This window comes from Orcinus orca, chromosome 3 (genome assembly GCF_937001465.1).
Source record: "Orcinus orca chromosome 3, mOrcOrc1.1, whole genome shotgun sequence".
Taxonomy (NCBI): Eukaryota; Metazoa; Chordata; class Mammalia; order Artiodactyla; family Delphinidae; genus Orcinus; species Orcinus orca.
In genome coordinates this window covers 107406095-107427405 of record NC_064561.1, presented here as the reverse complement: position 1 = coordinate 107427405, position 21311 = coordinate 107406095, and the positions used below count along the sequence as shown (strand labels likewise).

General features: G+C 39.9%; 2 protein-coding genes across 12 annotated transcripts in view; both read left to right on the top strand.

The window, feature by feature from the left end:
* CAST (calpastatin) overlaps nt 1-21311 on the top strand; it is a 125002-nt gene that overhangs the window by 29019 nt on the left and 74672 nt on the right. For 6 of the 11 annotated variants that reach the window (XM_033400713.2, XM_049707070.1, XM_049707069.1 and 3 more), the window contains one exon: nt 4656-4727. The exons of 3 other annotated variants lie outside the window; for them this stretch is intronic. In XM_033400713.2, coding sequence (XP_033256604.1) covers nt 4656-4727 — 72 coding nt within the window. Of the gene's footprint in view, nt 1-4655; nt 4728-13411; nt 13532-21311 lie in introns of those variants that run through there. 2 more of the 11 variants (XM_033400767.2, XM_033400752.2) reach the window with 2 other exon arrangements.
* Nucleotides 1-21311, top strand: part of RHOBTB3 (Rho related BTB domain containing 3) — a 975233-nt gene that overhangs the window by 915156 nt on the left and 38766 nt on the right. The gene's annotated exons all lie outside the window — the stretch shown is intronic.

Below are 21311 nucleotides of genomic sequence, written 5' to 3'. Positions count from 1 at the left end.
TAGGGTTATTCTCATTTTTCAGGTGAGAAAATTCGTGTTTAGAAATGCTCATAAACTTGCCTGAGGTCTCACAGCTGGCATTGGGTACAGCCAGGATTCCTGCCACATGTGTCAAAAAGTAGGACCATTGTTCTAGAGAATTCGGCACTTTTCTTTACAGATTCACTAGGTCTCAGGATGACATGAAGCCTCATTGAGGGGCCTTTCCTGAGATTTTAGGAGATAATGACACAGCTTTGCCTGGCTCTTGGAATTTCACTGTTACTTGAAAACAGTTTTTAAGACTTGAGTTCTGATTCATTCAATAAAACCTTTTATTATGAACCACAACAAACATACAAGAAAGGCACGCCATTAATTCTATTCATGTCTTCCTACAGCAGCATATAGGATGGATCTAATCTGTGCGTTCTTTATCGATCTTGTCTGTGCAAGCAGAGGTGCCTGTTTTACCAGTCTTGTGGCTGGCAGACTCTGAACCTCTTTTGAGATGGGGGAGGCTGCTTCCAGTAGAAGGTGTGGATTCATAGTCCATGGGAACAGGACCTGTGTATACTCAGGAGTCTGCACCCAAGCAGGAGAAATCACACAAGTTCTCTGTAAATGGACGGGACTTGATGTCCTGGGGTTAGAGTCCAGTAGAGGTAAATCTGGTGTGGACGATTACACTTCTGCCCCTGTCAATCATCAGGACTGAGGCCCTGTGACAGGCTGTCCTGCAAGGAACGAATGACTCAGCCAGGCCTGCGACCTGATATAGAGGAATGAGGGCAAGCTGTTGCTGACCATTTCCTTTCTATAAAACTTAAGTTAAACAAAGAAGTGCTCATAAATAATAGAGGGAATGTGATTGAATGGCAAGGGAAAATCTGCTCAGTCTATGGGTTTATGGAAATGAAGAAAAATAGTTTAACTCAAAATTTGAATTATCCTAGGATTGGTGTTCTCATTTAACATCTTAATCTTTTAGAGACCACAGCATACCTGTGTGTTAGGACAAATGCAGAATCATGTATGAGTGAGCTTGTTTTGAGTTTTCACTTACTTTGAGTAAATGAATTCTGTTCTATCTGAGGTCAGATCCAGCCCTATCACAGTTGTGAATATGCAGACCTAGCTGGGTGAGAAATGTGTCCAGGCCAGAGTGGGATTTCTAAGGACCGATGCTGATGGTGAGGGTGAGCGGGAGTGAGGGTGAGGAAGACACTGCAAAACTAAGGACAAGGTGATGTGAAGTCAAAGGACTTTGAGAACTTTTCACATGGAGGCAAAGGAGGACTCACAAGGACTAGATGGTACTCAGAGAAGGTCAGGAAGCAAGCCAAGGCCTGGAAGAAACTGATGATCCCAAACACACCCGACTGCGGGGCCATAATGAACCCACCTCACTTCAGACCAAATATCTTGATCCAGCATCCTGTATCATCTCATACCATGTATGCCTGTGCCCATCTTGCTTCAGCTTCAGGAACATATTTCTGTTCCTCCAACTTGCCAAACCCATCCCATCCTACCTCAGGGCCTTTGCATGTGCTATTCTATCCACCTAGAATGCCTCCCTTCCCCCATGCAATATTTACATGATTGGTTTATTTATAGTCAGGTCTCAGTCAAATGTCTTTCTTTGTCTATCCTGTCTGAAGGAACCCTCAGCCAGCCACTCTCTGTTACATGACCCTGTTTTATTGACTTTATAGCACTCATCACTCTCTGAAATCATCTTGGCTTTTGTTGACTTATTTAGAGTCTGAGTCCTCCTACTGGAATGTAAGCACTACGAGAGTAAGCCCTTTTTTTGTTTGTTTGTTTAATTGGTCATTATATCCCCACTGCCTAGAATAGGACCAGGCTCCGGGCCAGGGTTCAATAAATGTCTGTCCAATAAGTAGAGGGATGCATGAAGTCAAACACAGTTGAAGAGAGAACCACGTCATATATCAGCCAAAACAATCTGTATGGTTACTAATCTGAGAATAAGGGGTCTGTGCTCTGGTATGTATGTGTATTTCTAAGCTTTTGTGTTGTGTTTTAAGTGCCTGACATTATTAAGCCCTTTATAAATATTAGATAATAGAGGATCATTTTTACAAATTCTACTCTTGTTTCAGCTAAACTAAATTGGTCCTTTGTAGACTAAGTAATTCAGGCAGCTCAGAGGGCAAGGCAAACTTCAATAGGTCATACCCACAGGAAATCTGAGATATCCTCAGTTGAGTTTAAAAATATTGAATTTATTAATAAATTATTTTTCAGAGTAAATCTTAAGTTTATATACAGTTAAAATTAAAATCAGCATGTGTGCTGAGTTTATATAAACAATCAGCATGTGTATTAAGTTAAAATAGTTATTTTTAACTTAATAGTATCGTAACTCAGCCGAAGAGAAAGTTTTTTAATTCTCATGGGCAAATCTTAGCTAATGTGTTGTAGTGGAATTCTTCTACAGATAAATCAGAGTCTGGTATGTGCATTTTGATTGTGAGAATTGAAGCTGTAGTTAGTGCAGGATTTAAATGGGACCTTCCTTGATTATAGCTGAGACCACAGGCTAATAGCTAGAGTGTGGGACAGCTATGGAACAGTGTACACTGACCTGACCTTTCTGGGCTTCAGTCTCCTCACTGGAAAATGAGGAGGTTGAATTGGAGAATGAGATTAAAATGAATAACCCCAATGCTGTATTCTTGTCTTCATTTCTTATATCCAACCCCTTACACGGAATCCATGTATACATTATGGTTATCAGAAGCTATTTGTTAAGACACCTTGTATTTTGAAAAGAGACTTGTGATATGGATAAAACTTAGGCCATCCCCTCCTTTTACCATCTCCCATATCACACTCAAATTACTAACTTTTTAGCAGCCTCCTTTATTTCTATCCCATTTATCTAGGATTTTTTCTTCCTTTGGTTGATGGTAGTGCATGAATGCTTAGGATAGACTATTTGGTCTACAGGTAATACCTGGCTTCTGCAAAGGCCTCTCAAGGCCCTCAGATACCCATCTTATTAAAATGTGTCCACCCTGTTGTTTCGGGGATCTTCCTGAAGTGCTCTGAGAATGGTCAACCAGTGGACACATAAAGATTGTACTCTGAGGACAGCAAGCTAAGTTCTGTCTTTTCTTCTTGCTAAGGTAGTATTTGCCCTGAAGGAAAAGAAGGCTTCAGCTCAAGCTTCCGTGGCAGGCATTTTTCACAAAGTTAAGCAACATAAATTTTGCTAAATATCTTCTAAATGTTAAAGAATTCAACCAAATTGTTCTCAATTATATATTTTTCAAAAATTTTCAGAAGTTGTATGTATGTGGACATACAACTCTTCACTGTGTTATATATCACCTAATTAGCATGATCATTCCTCCTGTATTCAATTCTTACAGTACATTCTTCACATTTTATAGATGTTGGATCATACTGTCACCATTTTACATTATAAAACTTTATACGCTTGCTTCTTTGAAATATAGATATTCATAAGTAAAAGATAGAAGATATCAAGTCCTTGTTGAGAAAGCAACTGTGTATTTTACCTTCCCCCCTCGTTTATTGTCCTTTCAACAGTTAAGTAGTTATAGTTAATAAGAAATTACAAAAAAAGCACAATGAAGCACTCTTAACCCCACTATCAGAAGATAACCCCGTATGAACTTGAGACCATATCATTCATGTTATTTTATAATGTGACATTTCTTTATGTGAAATATTAATAATATACTTACATTTAATGGAATGTTCTTCTAAACCTGATCATTAAATAACCATATGATATTTCATCCTGTAACTGTTCATAACATAACCCCTTATGTGGGAGGCAGTGTAGGTAGGTAAGAGAATAGGGACTGAAACGGACATGCTACTTTTGACTAGCTGTGACCATGGCCAAGTTGTGTACTCATCCCATTCCTCCATCTCCTTACCCATAAAATTGGCATAACAGCTTTATTTTGGGTAATTTGAAGATGAAATAAGTTGTAACACATGGTACTTAAACAGAGCACTGACAATAGTGCTGTACTCTATTATTAGAGCATTATTATTCTATTATTACCTATAATTTTATTATTCTAGTAGAATAATTAAACACATGGTAAGACACATGGTAAGAACTCAATAAACATTCATTATTACCTATATTGTTTTTAGCTTTTTGATGTTAGAATACTGTGATGAATATATTTGAAGAAAAAAGGCTTTTGCTCTTGTCATATTATTTCCCTAAGATAAATTTTTAGATGTATTGCCATCTTTGATACTTGCTGCTAAGTCACCCTCTGTGGAGGCTGTACTAACATCTGCTGTCCGTAGCACTCAGGGTAAGAGAGAAAGCACGTACTTTCTCACGGTGAGCGATGATGTTCTGGGAGTGCACTGTGGTGGAAAATGACAACTCCCATGTGAGGATTTCTGTAGTGCTCCAAACCACTGAATATTGAACAACTGGGGACTATTCAATGTACAATACTCTTTGTTTTTAATATTTATATAGTCTTCTGGCGAAGACATGAAAAAATAAAAACATGTTCTTTTTTTGCGTACTTAGTATATTAGTCTGAATTTTGCCTGAAAAGATATTTGTATTGATAGGAAAATGTACACTTGACTACGTTGTGAAGATGTCTCCTCCTATAGAAACTAATATTTCCTATTTTCAGAAAAAAGCGACAAAGCTTGGGAGCAGTCAACCCTCCAGAACTCAGGCTGGTGGAACAGCTCCGGTCACCAAGGTCAGTCATTTCCTGAGCAAGAAAAGACCCCTACTCTACAGGTGTACCATTAGTGGGTGGGACTTGTAGGGAAGGTAAACAGTGTCCATATATCACTGAAAGTTTTTGAACAAAGTACCAATTCTGTGCTGGTGGGGGTAGTGTGAGGCAGGAGGCATGTAATTTCTTACTAATGATTTGAATGATTTAAAACTTTGCAAAGCCATTTATGTTGCTGTTCTTACTGGCATATAATAATGTGTCCAAAAATATGCATTATTACCACGAATATCTACAAATAATATTTGACTTTTGCACACACCAGATTTTCTTCGTGAGTATTAACCACACCAGGCTCTTTGCTAAGTGTGCTATATAATTATCTTAGGTAATCCCGTCACAACCGTATAATTATTATTCCTTTATACCTGAGGAAACCTGGGCTCAGAGAGGTTAAGTTACCTCGACAAGATCACAAAGCCAGTAAGATGGAGGTAGGGTTCAAAGCCAGGTTTCCAGTTCACACAAGGTCCTGGACCTTATAAACTCTGATTGAGCCTTCTTTGGTAATATGACACTACAAAGCTTCGCAACGTATAAAAATCACTGAAATTTCATCTTGCAAGATAAGATGTAACTACCATTTTAGCTAGTAGTTTTCAATATATAAAATAGTTTTGTTCCTCCCATTTCAGCTTGTGATCTTCCAGTGTGTCCAAGATTATCAAAAACCTTAACCTATGTCAGGATTGCCTATACAACTATTGTAAATAAGCATTTTTCCTTTAAAACTGGTGGCTCTCCTATGGAGGGCTGTGGACTTTCTCATGGATGTTACTTGCTTGGTGAAGAGTTCGTATTTTAGTGCCTTCTGGAGTCTCAGCTGCTCTCCTAGCCCCTAAAATGTACCCAAAGTAAAACTCAACTGAGAAATGAGAAGAGGCTGGGCAAATGTATCTCTGCTGCGGTTGCCCTCGGTAGTCCTCATCTTCTATTGTTCGGAGGTCTCCAACTAAAAAAGATTTTCTGGATACTTCCTATCTTTTACAGTATTAGGACCTGTATTTAACTTATGCTTAATAATGTAAAATGAGAAGTCTCATTAGCAAAACCCCAACCTCATGAGGTTTAGTGAATCATTTGTAAATGGTTTCTAGAATTATCATTACCTAAACTCCTAGAGGGTCGGTACCTTGTGGAAAATCGTGCTTAGTTTTTGTTTTTGTTTTTCCCTTGAATTTTGTGGTAAGAAGCAGTCCCTTTCCCATCATTTTTCCACACAGGAGTATCATCCAATCATTTCAAGGTGGAATGCTTACAAAGAATTTGGCCATCCTCCCCAAACCCTGCTAGGTCTCAGGAAGCTGTGGGAGGGAGTGTAACTGGGAGGTGGACACATTTAGCCACATAGTTATTGTTTTAGTTTACTGGCAAACTTGTAATTCTCTCCTTGGCTTCTGACACTGCCTTCTCTTATCTCCATTCTTCTCTTGATTATTCTTTTTCACTGTGGTTTCCTGACTCAATTTCCTTCACCAGTTTCCTGAATATTAGTTTTTCTAGGATTTAATTCTTCATTCCTTCCTTTCTATATCTTTAACTCTTATAGAGTATTAGAAGAAAAAAATACATATGCTTTCTTGTTTTTCGTATTTTGTCTTTTGATGCCAGATTGAAAGGGCTTGGTATCATCATCACCTAAAAATGATCATTCCCATGCATCATTCAGAAAAGCTGGGAGTAATAGCATTTGTGATCCCTTGAAGCATTTTATTACACAATTAATTATCATAACACACACAGGCAAATAATATTCTCCCAACACATGACATGACAAAATAGTAAATACAATTGGCAGTGAGAATTAGGCCTGGTTTTCTTGATTCTGGACACATGCAACTCGAAAGTTAAAGTGACAATTTTACAATTATTAAGAAAATCATAGTCTGTATTAAAGATTCAGTATTTAATGATAGAATGGTTAGTTACCGTGTATTGCAGAACTGTTTTATGAGACTTCTTACAGAATCAGTAATTATGTGCACAAATAATACCACTTCTGCCATGCAGTCCTGGGCTTGGAGGATCCAGAGCACTTAAGTGGCATAGATATCTCTATTGAATAACTCAAAATAATTATTATAAGATGTTTAGTGATTAAAATTAAATTTTTGATAAATTAATAATGAGGACTAATGAGGCTATAGAAATTAGACTCTTGACCCGGGTTCTTTGGTGGGGCTAATGGAGGACTCTCGGAGGGCTCACGCAAAGGAGTACTTCCCAGAACTTCTGTTGCCAGTGTCCTTGTCCTCATGGTGAGAGATAGCCACCCCTGCCTCTGCAGGAGACCCTCCAACACTAGCAGGAACCAGAACTTGATGAAGAAATGCAGATTCCAGAATCTTGGACAGAACATTTACAAGCCGTGTGGATGAAAGGCTCTTGGTGCTGCAGCCAGGAGTCAGTGCTGTGCCTCTGAGGTGGGAGAACCAACTTCAGGACACTGGTCCACAAGAGACCTCCCAGTTCCACGTAATATGAAACGGCGAAAATCTCCCAGAGATCTCCATCTCAACACCCACACCCAGCTTCACTCAACGACCAGCAAGCTACAGCGCTGGACACCCTATGCCAAACAACTAGCAAGACAGGAACACAACCCCACCCATTAGCAGAGAGGCTGCCTAAAATCATAATTAAGTCCACAGACACCCCCAAACACACCACCAGATGTGGACCTGCCCACCAGAAAGACAAGATCCAGCCTCATCCACCAGAACACAGGCACTAGTCTCCTCCACCAGGAAGCCTACACAACCCACTGAACCAACCTTAGCCACTGGGGACAGACACCAAAAACAACGGGAACTACGAACCTGCAGCCTGCCAAAAGGAGACCCCAAACACAGTAAGATAAGCAAAATGAGAAGACAGAAAAACACAGCACATGAAGGAGGAAGGTAAAAACCCACCAGACCTAACAAATGAAGAGGAAATAGGCAGTCTGCCTGAAAAAGAATTCAGAATAATGATAGTAAAGATGATCCAAAATCTTGGAAATAGCATAGACAAAATGCAAGAAACATTTAACAAGGACCTAGGAGAACTAAAGAGGAAACAAGCAACAATGAACAACACAATAAATGAAATTTAAAATACTCTAGAAGGGATCAATAGCAGAATAACTGAGACAGAAGAACGGATAAATGACCTGGAAGATAAAGTAGTGGAAATAACTACTGCAGAACAGAATAAAGAAAAAAGAATGAAAAGAACTGAGGACAGTCTCAGAGACCTCTAGGAAAACATTACATGCGCCAACATTCGAATTATAGGGGTTCCAGAAGAAGAAGAGAAAAAGAAAGGGACTGAGAAAATATTTGAAGAGATTATAGTTGAAAACTTCCCTAATATGGGAAAGGAAATAGTTAATCAAGTCCAGGAAGCACAGAGAGTCCCATACAGGATAAATCCAAGGAGAAACATGCCAAGACACATATTAATCAAACTGTCAAAAATTAAATACAAAGAAAACATATTAAAAGCAGCAAGGGAAAAACAACAAATAACACACAAGGGAATCCCCATGAGGTTAACAGCTGATCTTTCAGCAGAAACTCTGCAAGCCAGAAGGGACTGGCAGGACATATTTAAAGTGATGAAGGAGAAAAACCTATAAGCAAGATTACTCTACCCAGCAAGGATCTCATTCAGATTTGATGGAGAAATTAAACCCTTTACAGACAAGCAAAAGCTGAGAGAGTTCAGCACCACCAAACCAGCTTTACAACAAATGCTAAAGGATCTTCTCTAGGCAAGAAACACAAGAGAAGGAAAAGACCTACAATAACAAACCCAAAAGAATTAAGAAAATGGGAATAGGAACATACATATCAATAATTACCTTAAATGTAAATGGATTAAATGCTCCAACCAAAAGACACAGACTGGCTGAATGGATACAAAAACAAGACCCATATATATGCTGTCTACAAGAGACCCACTTCAGACCTAGAGACACATACAGACTGAAAGTGAGGGGGTGGAAAAAGATATTCCATGCAAATGGAAACCAAAAGAAAACTGGAGTAACAATTCTCATATCAGACAAAATAGACTTTAAAATAAAGACTATTAGAAGAGACAAAGAAGGACACTACATAATGATCAAGGGATCGATCCAATAAGAAGAGAGAACAATTGTAAATATTTATGCACCCAACATAGGAGCACCTCAATACATAAGGCAAATACTAACAGCCATAAAAGGGGAAATCGACACTAACACATTCATAGTAGGGGACTTTAACACCCCACTTTCACCAATGCACAGATCATCCAAAATGAAAATAAATAGGGGAACACAAGCTTTAAATGATACATTAAACAAGATGGACTTAATTGATATTTATAGGACATTCCATCCAAAAACAACAGAATACACATTTTTCTCAAGTGCTCATGGAACATTCTCCAGGATAAATCTTATCTTGGGTCACAAATCAAGCCTTGGTAAATTTAAGAAAATTGAAATTGTATCAAGTATCTTTTCCAACCACAACGCTATGAGACTAGATATCAATTACAGGAAAAGATCTGTAAAAAATACAAACACATGGAGGCTAAACAATACACTACTTAATAACGAAGTGATCACTGAAGAAATCAAAGAGGAAATAAAAAAATACCTGGAAACAAATGACAATGGAGACATGACGACCCCAAACCTATGGGATGCAGCAAAAGCAGTTCTAAGAGGGAAGTTTATAGCAATAAAATCCTACCTTAAGAGACAGGAAACATCTTGAATAAACAACCTAACCTTGCACCTAAAGCAATTAGAGCAAGAAGAACAAAAAAACCCCAAAGTTAGCAGAAGGAAAGAAATCATAAAGATCAGATCAGAAATAAATGAAAAAGAAATGAAGGAAACAGTAGCAAAGCTCAATAAAACTAAAAGCTGGTTCTTTGAAAAGATAAACAAAATTGATAAACCATTAGCCAGACTCATCAAGAAAAAAAGGGAGAAGACTCAAATCAATAGAATTAGAAATGAAAAAGGAGAAGTAACAACTGACACTGCAGAAATACAAAAGATCATGAGAGATTACTACAAGCAACTCTATGCCAATAAAATGGACAACCTGGAAGAAATGGACAAATTCTTAGAAATGCACAACCTGCCAAGACTGAATCAGTAAGAAATACAAAATATGAACAGACCAATCACAAGCACTGTAATTGAAGCAGTGATTAAAAATCTTCCAACAAACAAAAGCCCAGGACCAGTTGGCTTCACAGGTGAATTCCATCAAACATTTAGAGAAGAGCTAACACCTATCCTTCTCAAAATCTTCCAAAATATAGCAGAGGGAGGAACACTCCCAAATTCATTCTACGAGGCCACCATCACCCTGATACCAAAACCAGACAAGGATGTCACAAAGAAAGAAAACTACAGGGCAATATCACTGATGAACATAGATGCAAAAATCCTCAACAAAATACCAGCAAACAGAATCCAACAGCACATTAAAAGGATCATACAGCATGATCAAGTGGGGTTTATTCCAGGAATGCAAGATTTCTTCAATATACGCAAATCAATCGATGTGATAAACCATATTAACAAATCGAAGGAGAAAAACCATATGATCATCTCAATAGATGCAGAAAAAGCTTTTGACAAAATTCAACACCCATTTATGATAAAAAACCTTCCAGAAAGTAGGCATAGAGGGAACTTTCCTCAACATAATAAAGGCCATATATGACAAACCCACAGCCAACATCGTCCTCAATGGTGAAAAACTGAAAGAATTTCCACTAAGATCATGAATAAGACAAGGTTGCCCACTCTCACCACTATTATTCAACATAGTTTTGCAAGTTTTAGCCACAGCAATCAGAGAAGAAAAGGAAATAAAAGGAATCCAAATCAGAAAAGAAGAAGTAAAGCTGTCACTGTTTGCAGATTACATGATACTATACATAGAGAATCCTAAAGATGCTACCAGAAAACTACTAGAGCTAATCAATGAATTTGGTAAAGTAGCAGGATACAAAATTAATGCACAGAAATCTCTGGCATTCCTATACACTAATGATGAAAAATCTGAAAGTGAAATCAAGAAAACACTCCCATTTACCATTGCAACAAAATGTATAAAATATGTAAGAATAAACCTACCTAAGGAGACAAAAGACCTGTATGCAGAAAATTATAAGACACTGATGAAAGAAATTGAAGATGATACTAATAGATGGCGAGATATACCATGTTCTTGGATTGGAAGAATCAACATTGTGAAAATGACTCTACTACCCAAAGCAATCTACAGATTCAATGCAATCCCTATCAAACTACCACTGTCATTTTTCACAGAACTAGAACAAAAAATTTCACAATTTATATGGAAACACAAAAGACCCCGAATAGCCAAAGCAATCTTGAGAAAGAAAAGTGGAGCTGGAGCAATCAGGCTCCCTGACTTCAGACTATACTACAAAGCTACAGTAATCAAGGCAGTATGGTACTGGCACAAAAACAGAAAGATAGATCAATGGAACAGGATAGAAAGCCCAGAGATATACCCACGCACATATGGTCACCTTATCTTTGATAAAGGAGGCAGGAATATACAGTGGAGAAAGGACAGCCTCTTCAATAAGTGGGGCTGGGAAAACTGGACAGGTACATGTGAAAGTATGAGATTAGATCACTCCCTAACACCATACACAAAAATAAGCTCAAAATGGATTAAAGACCTAAATGTAAGGCCAGGCACTATCCAACTCTTAGAGGAAAACATAGGCAGAACACTCTATGACATAAATCACAGCAAGATCCTTTTTGACCCACCTCCTAGAGAAATGGAAATAAAAACAAAAATAAACAAATGGGACCTAATGAAACTTCAAAGCTTTTGCACAGCAAAGGAAACCCTAACCAAGACCAAAAGACAACCCTCAGAATGGGAGAAAATATTTGCAAATGAAGCAACTGACAAAGGATTAATCTCCAAAATTTACAAGCAGCTCATGCAGCTCAGTAACAGAAAAACAAATAACCCAATCCAAAAATGGGCAGAAGACCTAAATAGACATTTCTCCAAAGAAGATATACACACTGCCGACAAACACATGAAAGAATGCTCAGCATCATTAATCATTAGAGAAATGCAAATCAAAACTACAATGAGATATCATCTCACACCAGTGAGAATGGCCATCATCAAAAAATCTAGAAACAATATATGCTGGAGAGGGTGTGGAGAAAAGGGAACACTCTTGCACTGCTGGTGGGAATGTGAATTGGTACATCCACTATGGAGAACAGTATGGAGGTTCCTTAAAAAACTGCAAATAGAACTACCATATGACCCAGCAATCCCTGAAGAACCTAGGGGCAGGACAGGAATAGACACAGACGTAGAGAATGGACTTGAGGACACGGGGAGGGGGAAGGGTAAGCTGGGACGAAATGAGAGAGTGGCATGGACGTATATACACTACCAAATGTAAAATAGATAGCTAGTAGGAAGCAGCCGTATAGCACAGGGAGATCAGCTTGGTGCTTTGTGTTCACCTAGAGGGGTGGGATACGGAGGGTGGGAGGGAGACGCAAGAGGGAGGAGATATGGGGATATATGTATATGTATAGCTGATTCACTTTGTTATACAGCAGAAACTAACACAACGTTGTGAAGCAATTATACTCCAATAAAGTTGTTTAAAAAAAGAATTATGAGGACAGGGTCTTCTCAGGGAATTATAATAAAATATTAGAGTTGGAAGGGCTCTTACTTCGCCACCTTTATTTAACAGAAGTAAAGGAACACTGATAATAGACAAGGTGGTTGTGAGGAACACCTAGCAGGAGAAGTCAGGGCGACCCACGTGCTTTGCCTGCCGGGAGCAGGCGGGTGCGCCGCTGCGCGCTGTGCCGCTGAGCTCTCCGCCTTCGGAATGCCGTCACCTCTGGCTTGGAGGCTGAAGGACTGGCTGCTCAGTTGTCACTAGCTATCAGCCTGAGGCCTCGGGTCCTCAGCCTCCCGCCACCGCAGCCTCCTCCACTCATACCCCAAGCTCACTGTCCAGAGTCTTCACTGTGATTGCTTTATGGCTTTGGGAAAAGTTGGCTTCCCATATTTCCTTTAAATTTTGGAACTCTTCTGTCTAACCCCATCACTTACATTTATTAGTTGGCATTCTTCTATAAGGGAGAGCATTTCCTTCTCCCCTATATACTTATTCATTCATTTATTTATTTATAGCAATATGAATTCATGAATTCTTATTCTGTGGCTTAAAATCCCTTCTTAGTTATTTTGAAATGTTTAGTCATAATGTACCACGTCCAGTAATTCAGTAGAATTCTAGTTCTGTTCAACTGCTCTTTAAAAAAAAATCCGTTATACAATGTGAATTGTTAAGTTACTTTCTAGCTTCAAAAGTAATATTTGGGGGCGTGTGTTTGCAAAGAGCCCACTTTGGGCCTTTGGCGACATCCTAGGAGTGGTAGACCTCTGCCATCGGCCGGTGGCCTGCATCACAGGCCGCGCTGTTTAGTCTGCCAGCCTCCGGGATGCCAGCCCCGCGATGAGTCGGCGGCGGCGGGCACCTCCCTCCTGGAACCGCGCTGGGGGCGGGCGAAGGGGGCGGGGAGCGGCCAGCGTCGCGTCCTGGGGCCGCCCCGCCGCCTCCCTCTCTGCGGGCTGGGCTGAGGCTCCAAACGGAAACTGAGAGGGCCGAGCCCAACCGGGAATGCAAACATCCCCCAAACCCCGCTGAAGTCTCTGGGCCCGGAAGCCGGACGCGGAGTGAGTACTGATTTCGTCTGCTTCCCAGGCGGGCAGCCCGCGCTGCCTTCGCGCCGGCCCTGCGCGTCCCAGGCTCGGACCCTGCCACGGCTCCCAGACTTGGACGTGCGCTCTTACCCGTCTCTTGCCCTTGAGAATCCATTTCCTTCCAAACGGATTCTAAGTTCACTTGTGTTACTAGTCAACTCCTCCTCCCTGTCGGCGCCACTGTTGCTGGCTTCTGGGCTGGGAATGTGTCTGGTGATCGTACACGGTAGGGTTACAAAACCAGGAGTTTGTGTGATCCGGAGAAAATGCTGAAAGAAGAAAAGCAGGAGCTCTGTCGATTTGGTTTGGCACTTTCATCTCTAGGGTTAGACCCAATCTTCTCCCCGAGCCCTGCCCCCTCCACTGTGATGACCTCCGTTTTAGAGAATGCCGCCTCACTGTGTATAACCTCTCCGTTTACCTGATACATGCTGGGTGTGGTGTGGCAAATGTGACATGTTTTGGTTCTATTTCCTTGAACACAGCCTGAGACTGTGGTCGGATGACATCGCTGAGGGGTACTTTGTACCTGTATTTCAAGAATGGAAATGTTTTCATGGAGATTTGACGATCTTTTATGTATTGTTAGGGTCCTAGCATTCCTCAGTTATAAACGGGTAAGAGGCAAGTTCTTTATACCCATTTTACAGCTGAGAAAACGAGGCAGAGTTTAAGAAGCTTCCTTAAAGGGCTGGACCTTGGGGCCTCTGACGAGCCCTCTAGGAACCCACCTATACCTACATCAGAGGAAGGGAAGTGCTTAATCAGCAGCTCTGGAAAGTTCCTGATATATGAGATGTTTCTAGAGAGAAAACCTCTGCATTGCAGTGAAGCTCAATAAGGAGTGGCATCTAGTTCAAAAGGGTAAAGTGTATTTTCTAATGAGTAACTTAAAGAGTGCCTCTTCCTGACATTTTGTTTGTGGGCACTGAATTTAACTTTTGCACACTGATTTTTCAGTATCTAAAGGATATTTGTCGCTGGGAATGCTGCCTGGCTTCTAGGAGACAGTATAAGATTAAAACAAAGTAGTGACGTTTAGCAAAATCATGCCGAACTAGCAAAGGCCGTATCTGCTGACTGATGGAGAAGGGCTAGGTGGCCAATAGCAATGAGGATGGAGCGGGAATCCTGGTGCATGCAGCAAGGACCCTTGGTGACTATTATAAAAAAGTGAGCTTCACAGACTGCATGACAGTGTTTATGAAGCAGTGCATTCAAGTGTAAATGTTGGTTATGGTTCAGTTCACATGCTTTGAGAGAGGATTCCCACTGCAGAGAGGAGTTGATTATAGTACAGTGTTAGTGGTAGGTTCAGTTTCTTGATGGTTCCATGAATTGGCTGAGTATAATTCTTCTCTCACAATGAAAATTTAAAAGGTATCATGTGAAATAGCAGTTTGAAAGAATGAAACAAACAAAATTTAAGAAAACATGAGGAATTAATTTGAACTAACTTTTTAAAATCAGTCAAATATTTGTGTTCCTATTCATTGTTTATAATAACAATTATATCTTTAATGCATCACCAATTCTTAGGTAGGACTATTTACTTTTCCCAAAATATGAACCATCTAATTGTTTAGTCCTGTTTAAATAAAAAGCCCACAGCCTATGTTCTCCTGTATACATAGATGTCTTTGTATCTTTTCTTTCATTATACCTCAGAGTGCCCTCATTTTGAAGACTATATGAATCTGGAATATGTGTTTTAGCATCAATGTGTCTGGCCTCATAAGAGAAACATATTTTATCCTATAATTTTTGATATATTGAATTAATAATCTGCATACTGGGAAAGTACAATGGGTCTTCAAAAACAATTGTGTTTTATTTTTTTCTCTGTGAATAGCTTTTAACTTAAAAATGTCAGCTACCCAGTGTTTCTCAACAGAGTCCTAATGGCATTTGGGTTGATGATTCTTAGTTGGGCAGGGCTGTCTTGTTCCCACTGAATGCCAGAGCATGACAAAAACACTCTCTCTCACACATGTCTTAAAATACCCTTTAGTTGGATGCTACTTCCCCTTAAGAACAATTGGTACACTATTTTTATGGTAAGCCATATAAATAATTACTCAGTCCCATTATTTCCAATTTTTAAGGCACTTTACAGTATCCCTTAAGACATGTTGACTTCTGAGCAAGTCCGTATATTTGGACGTTGGAGATTTGGGTGGAGGCTATGTGTAATCCTATTGCTAGTAAAGTGTCACTCTTACCCTTGTGCCCTTCTGTCCACATTAGGCAATAATAATAAATTATTAGCAAGTGACTTTAATAGGTTTCAGAAAAAAGAACAGATCAGTACAATCTGTATTAGATCTGAGTATTAATAGTTATAGCTACATTTACTGATGATTACTGGGTTCTAGGCATATGTTGAACACTTTACATGATGTGATGATGATGCAGTGATGAAGTAGATACCCTTATTATGCCCATTTTTCAGATTAAGAAAGAGCCTGATCTCTTAACCATTGCACTGTATTGTTTCTCAGGACATGTTGAACAGCTCTCCATAAAATACTTTCCAAAAAATGAGTTTTAGTGGGTGAAGTTAACACACACTAAAGTCTCGTTTGGTTACATAGTCTCATTTGGCTACCTTTGGTTACCTCTGATTACCTTTGTTCTTAGAATACCAGCTTTTCACTATACTGGGAGCCCTTTGAAGACAGGATCCACATCTTTGGACCCCCATCGCGTCTACCACAGTGCCTTCCACATAGTAATTTCTCAATAAATATTTATTGAATTGAAAAAGAATATTGGTTTTATCTTAATATGAACAGAGCCTTAAGATACCACTGCACTAGTTCAGAAATTTATCCTAGGTAGGCAGAAAAAGTAAAATAATATTCATTTTTGTTCTCTAGAATTTATAAGTAGAGTTTTTAGAACTTAACATCTGTTTGTCCTTTAGCTAAAGATTAAGGAGTAGATAATCAAATTATCAGTAATGAACTCTTTTTTTATTAACTTCTACAATGGCCAGACATGGTGCTAGGAATACAGAAGTGAAGTATGGTCCATATAACAAATATAAAGACACAGTGTAAAAAGTGCTAAAAATCATTGCTATCAAGGTGCTATGAAAGCACAGTGGAAGGTTGAGGGAAGGGGGCTGAGGTTAAGCTTGGCCCTGTTTTTCTGGGAATAAACATTAGGAATATGAGTCCCTTAAAGCAGACCTGCAACCAGTCAGTTGGATGCAGGACTCTTCAGAGGTCTGAACACATCCAACTTCCCAAGCGTTGGCTCTCCTCCTTCAGTATTTTCTTAATCCCAGCTTTCCAGACTTGCCCTTAACTACCAGTAGAGGTACCATGGTCTCCCCCTGTATACTTTTCTGTGTGCCGTTATGTAGGACAGGGAGTTCTGATTCATTCTAGGGCTCTCTTATGAGATGTTCTTGACAACTGTCCCTTGTAGGCAGACTGGATTTCCATCCACTGTCAACTATACCTGAGGTTTCCATTTGTCCTGCGCTCTACACAGTTGAACTGGAGACCCCACAGCTGACTGAGTCTGTGTTGTCCGTCTTCCAAGCCAGCTTTGAGGGTGACAAGTTTCCGCTGCTCATCTTCCTGTTTCTTTCTTCACCATCCAACCTAAGGTGCAGCGGAGGGCAGACAAGCTCGTCAACAGAATAACCTGTCCCTGGATTCCAGACACTTAGCTCTAAGGACACATTGTCTCAATTTAGTTCCTTATTTCGCATTTGGCAGCTGCCTCGCCGTGGGTACATATCCTTAGCGAGACAAGGAGAACCTCAGATGCCTATCTACTCACCTTTTATCATTTTTACTGACTCCTTCCCCAGGAATAATTGGCATACATTAGTTACAAAGGTACTGCTTGGCCCGTTTTGTTGGTAGTGTTTATTTCTTTTCCCACAGATCCCTTTGCAATACTTAAAAAAAAAACAACTAACAGTTTTATTTGGGAGGATTCCTTATACGTTGGAAAGAGGGTTTGGGTCTGCTTTTACTGATTAACCAAGTTAACTTTGGTAAACAGTTTTTTGTTTTTTTTACATATTGCCAACACGCTTATAATTATCCTCAGTTTTCTAGGCCCCATGGTACATACTGATCATAATGGCTAAGATATGGGTGAGTGGTGATGACGCTGTGGCTTGTCGTCATCAGAGTCCTGGAATATAAGGTGTTTCCCAGTGAGTCCTGCCGATGGACTACTGAGGAATGAGGGAGCTGACTGTAATCAAAGCAAGGCTTCCTTAATTGCACAGAGCTGTGCTTTAACAGTTGGGGGTCTCTTTAGAAAAGAGAAGTTTCTTGGTTCTCAAATAGAAAATGCAGGCCAGTAGGATAATTCCAGACTAATCCATGGCCCTGGGGCTCTCCCGATCCTTGTCCTGGGGATGTACCGCACCCCCTTGGAATGCTCTAATTCAGTGTTTCATGATATGTAGTCTGGAGAGCATCTGCGTCAAATTCACCTGGGATACTTATTTAAAAATGGAGATTTCCCAAGCCCCATCTCAGACTTACCCAATCAGAATCACTGAGGAATCTATGCCTTAATAAGCTCTCGAGGTAAATCCTTACACCTGTTAAAATTTGATGAGCGCTGCTCTAAGAAGTGAGTTGAGCTAGCCAGAGCCTATCTGTGGGCAGTCGTCTTCCGACCTTAGCAATGCAGTGAAATCTTGGTGAGAGCTGTAGCTGTTCCCAGGGGCTGAGACTTTTGAATCATACTGAGGGGCCCCCATGAACTGGCGTGATTGGTGTTTATGGCCCTCTTTTGGAGCCCAAGAAAGGGCCCGGACCACTCCCATTTCACTCAAAGTTGCTATAAGAGATTGAGTCCCGTTTAGTGTGCAGGCATACTCTTTGGACTCTATAATGGATTAAGGTCCCCTGCACAAGTGACCTCAGTATAAAGACCTAGATGAGACCTTGGCGCCTCCAGAGATGCCCAGAATAGAGGTGTTGCGGGAGAACACTGTTCCTACAGAGAAACCAGGGGCTTAGTCTCCTGCATATTGTTTCTTTATTAGCTGTACTAAGGGTGGCCAGACAAAGGAGCAAAGAATAAAATTATTTGTATGTTTTTCAGTTGTACAAGCCTTTTCTGTTTCCTCCTTATCATGAAAATAGGAAATTGTGTTTATATCCAACAGGGCAAATAAGATCCTCATCTAACACCATTACCATGGCTTGTCATCATCAGAGTCCTGGAATATAAATATCCTCATGCTTTTAGACACGCATCTTTTCATAATATTTTATTTACAAAGATGTGTCAGGTTCAGAGGCCTTGGTCTACAGCAGGGAATTGAAACTTGCTGCCAGAATTTTCATCTTCCAGAGTTCCCCACTTCTCTTTCATATTCACCATCCCTTGATTTATCTCTTTATTTAATTAATGTTTTAATGTTAAATTTTATCCAGTATTGCTTTGTGTCTGGAACAGAAGGGGACTCTTGAATCAGAATTCAGATTAATTTTATTAAGCCTGCACAATGTATTTAAAATGTTTGAAAGCCTTTAGATGAGGAACACATGTTCTATTTTGTCATGAAGCCTCCTACTCCCTCTTCATACTGGCCTGATACACTCATTCACATCCCCCAACGTATATTTTCATTTGAGTTTTAGACTCCTGATTTACAGAGATAGGCAAATATTATTTTTCTGAAAACTCAATAAATATTTTGAAAATCGCACTTTTTTTTTTCTTAAATCCTTGCTACTGAGCTATATACTAGATGTGTGGATGTGTATAGCATTAAGAGTTTCTCTAGTGGTCCAGAATATCTGCCTATAAAATGACAGCACTGTTGGGCTTGGTGATGTCTACAGCGTTCTATATTTTTCTGTTGTAAGAAAAGTGTGCACTACAGGCATAATCGCAAGTATCAGGTGTCCTCAGGGTTTAGGGTCATGAGACTGGAGAAGACAGATATTCTTGGGGTATTGCAGGACTGTCTTTTTAGGGAACATATAGGCTCTTTAGTAACCTGCGCTGGCAGTATCAGCACTAAAAATCTTTCTTTCAAAACCAGCTGGAGGGCTTCCCTGGTGGCGCAGTGGTTGGGAGTCCGCCTGCCGATGCAGGGGACACGGGTTCGTGCCCCGGTCCGGGAAGATCCCGCATGCCGCGGAGCGGCTGGGCCCGTGAGCCATGGCTGCTGAGCCTCCGCGTCCGGAGCCTGTGCTCCGCAGCGGGAGAGACCACAGCAGTGAAAGGCCTGCGTACCGCAAAAAAAAACACAAAAAAACAAACAAAAAAAACCAGCTGGAAAGTACTTTTGAAAAGTAACTTTGTGAATCTATCCTATTATCTAATGCATTCTAGTACCTTCCCTTTGACCAAATGAAAGCAGGAAGAGGCTGTTTGTCATCAGAAGGAAAGTGCCAGTGGATAACAATAGACCGTAGAAAAGAGTGGTCATTTCACCCACCCCCTATAAAGCCATCTTGTTTAAAACAACCTAAAGCAGTCATTCTCCATGTAAAGGAGTTTGAGAATCACTTGGGGGGGGGGGGGCTTACAGCTTTTTAAGCTGTAATCCTTGCTCCCTCTTCCTCCTGCCCTTTCCCTTTTGTAAGTTTCTAAGGGTCCATTGCTGCCCTCCCCTGATCCCCACACACTGGCTATGAGTGATTCTGGTCCTGGGCCCAAAACCACTGAGCTAAGGTGTTAATGCTCGGCCAGTCACATTGTGCAATAGCTTGGCATAACATTCGTTGCCTGGAATCATTATGTACAATTTTAGTATAAAATAATTAAATATCTATGAATATTTAATTAAATATTAATTAAATGTGTATGAATATCCTGCATATTTTGCATATATTTTCACTGATTAGAATTAGTGATCATTTTTTCCCCAGCAATATTATAAAATTATATCATCTTCCATGTGATGGAATCTAATCTTGAGTTTTAAATCAATTAATTAGTTAATTATTAATTGTTTGGAATTTTAGCCACAAAGGATCCACATTGCTAAGAAACAATGTACCCCCTTGCTGAATATCTAGAGATTAACAAGGAAAGGCTAACTTCTTTTGGTTGTTGAGTTTGAGCCCTCCCTTGGTTTTGAGAATCTTTTTAATTATTGTGGTAATGGGTGCTGAATTATTCTCAATGTTCTTGTGATAGACCAGGATTCCTAGCCTAGCAAATGAGAATTGTTTCCTTCTCCAGTCCTCTGACAATCATATTCTTGCACCTCTTCACATGTTTCCAAAGACTGAATGTGATGAACACTGATCTACATATTTGCAATTAAAATCTTGGCAAAATACCCTGATTGATTTCCAGTTGAACCAGTGATAAACCATATACCATATCTTTTCCGCTTGTGTATAACTTCTCCACCTTCTCCTACTGATCAATGAACTGAAGATTTGGTTACTATTCAAAATGGAAAGACAACCAATAGGAAACAAAAGACGTTCTAGCTAGTTCTGATAATCTGAAAATAATTCTGGAAAGCTGTAGGAGAGGGGTTAGGTCCAGCAGTATGTATGTAGTTTGGAGAAGCTCTCCAGGATCTAGATAAATGAAAATAAATGGAAAGAAGAAAAAGAAACCAACCATTCATTAATTTGTTAAACAACTACTATGCTAAGTGATTTACATAGGATTTCATGTAATCCTCTTAAGAGTTGCATATTTTGCAAATGGGTAAGTGGGTATTAGGACAATTTTTAAAATGAGAAGACTAAGGCCCAGAGAGATTAAATAACTTACCCTGGGTCACACAGATAGCAAG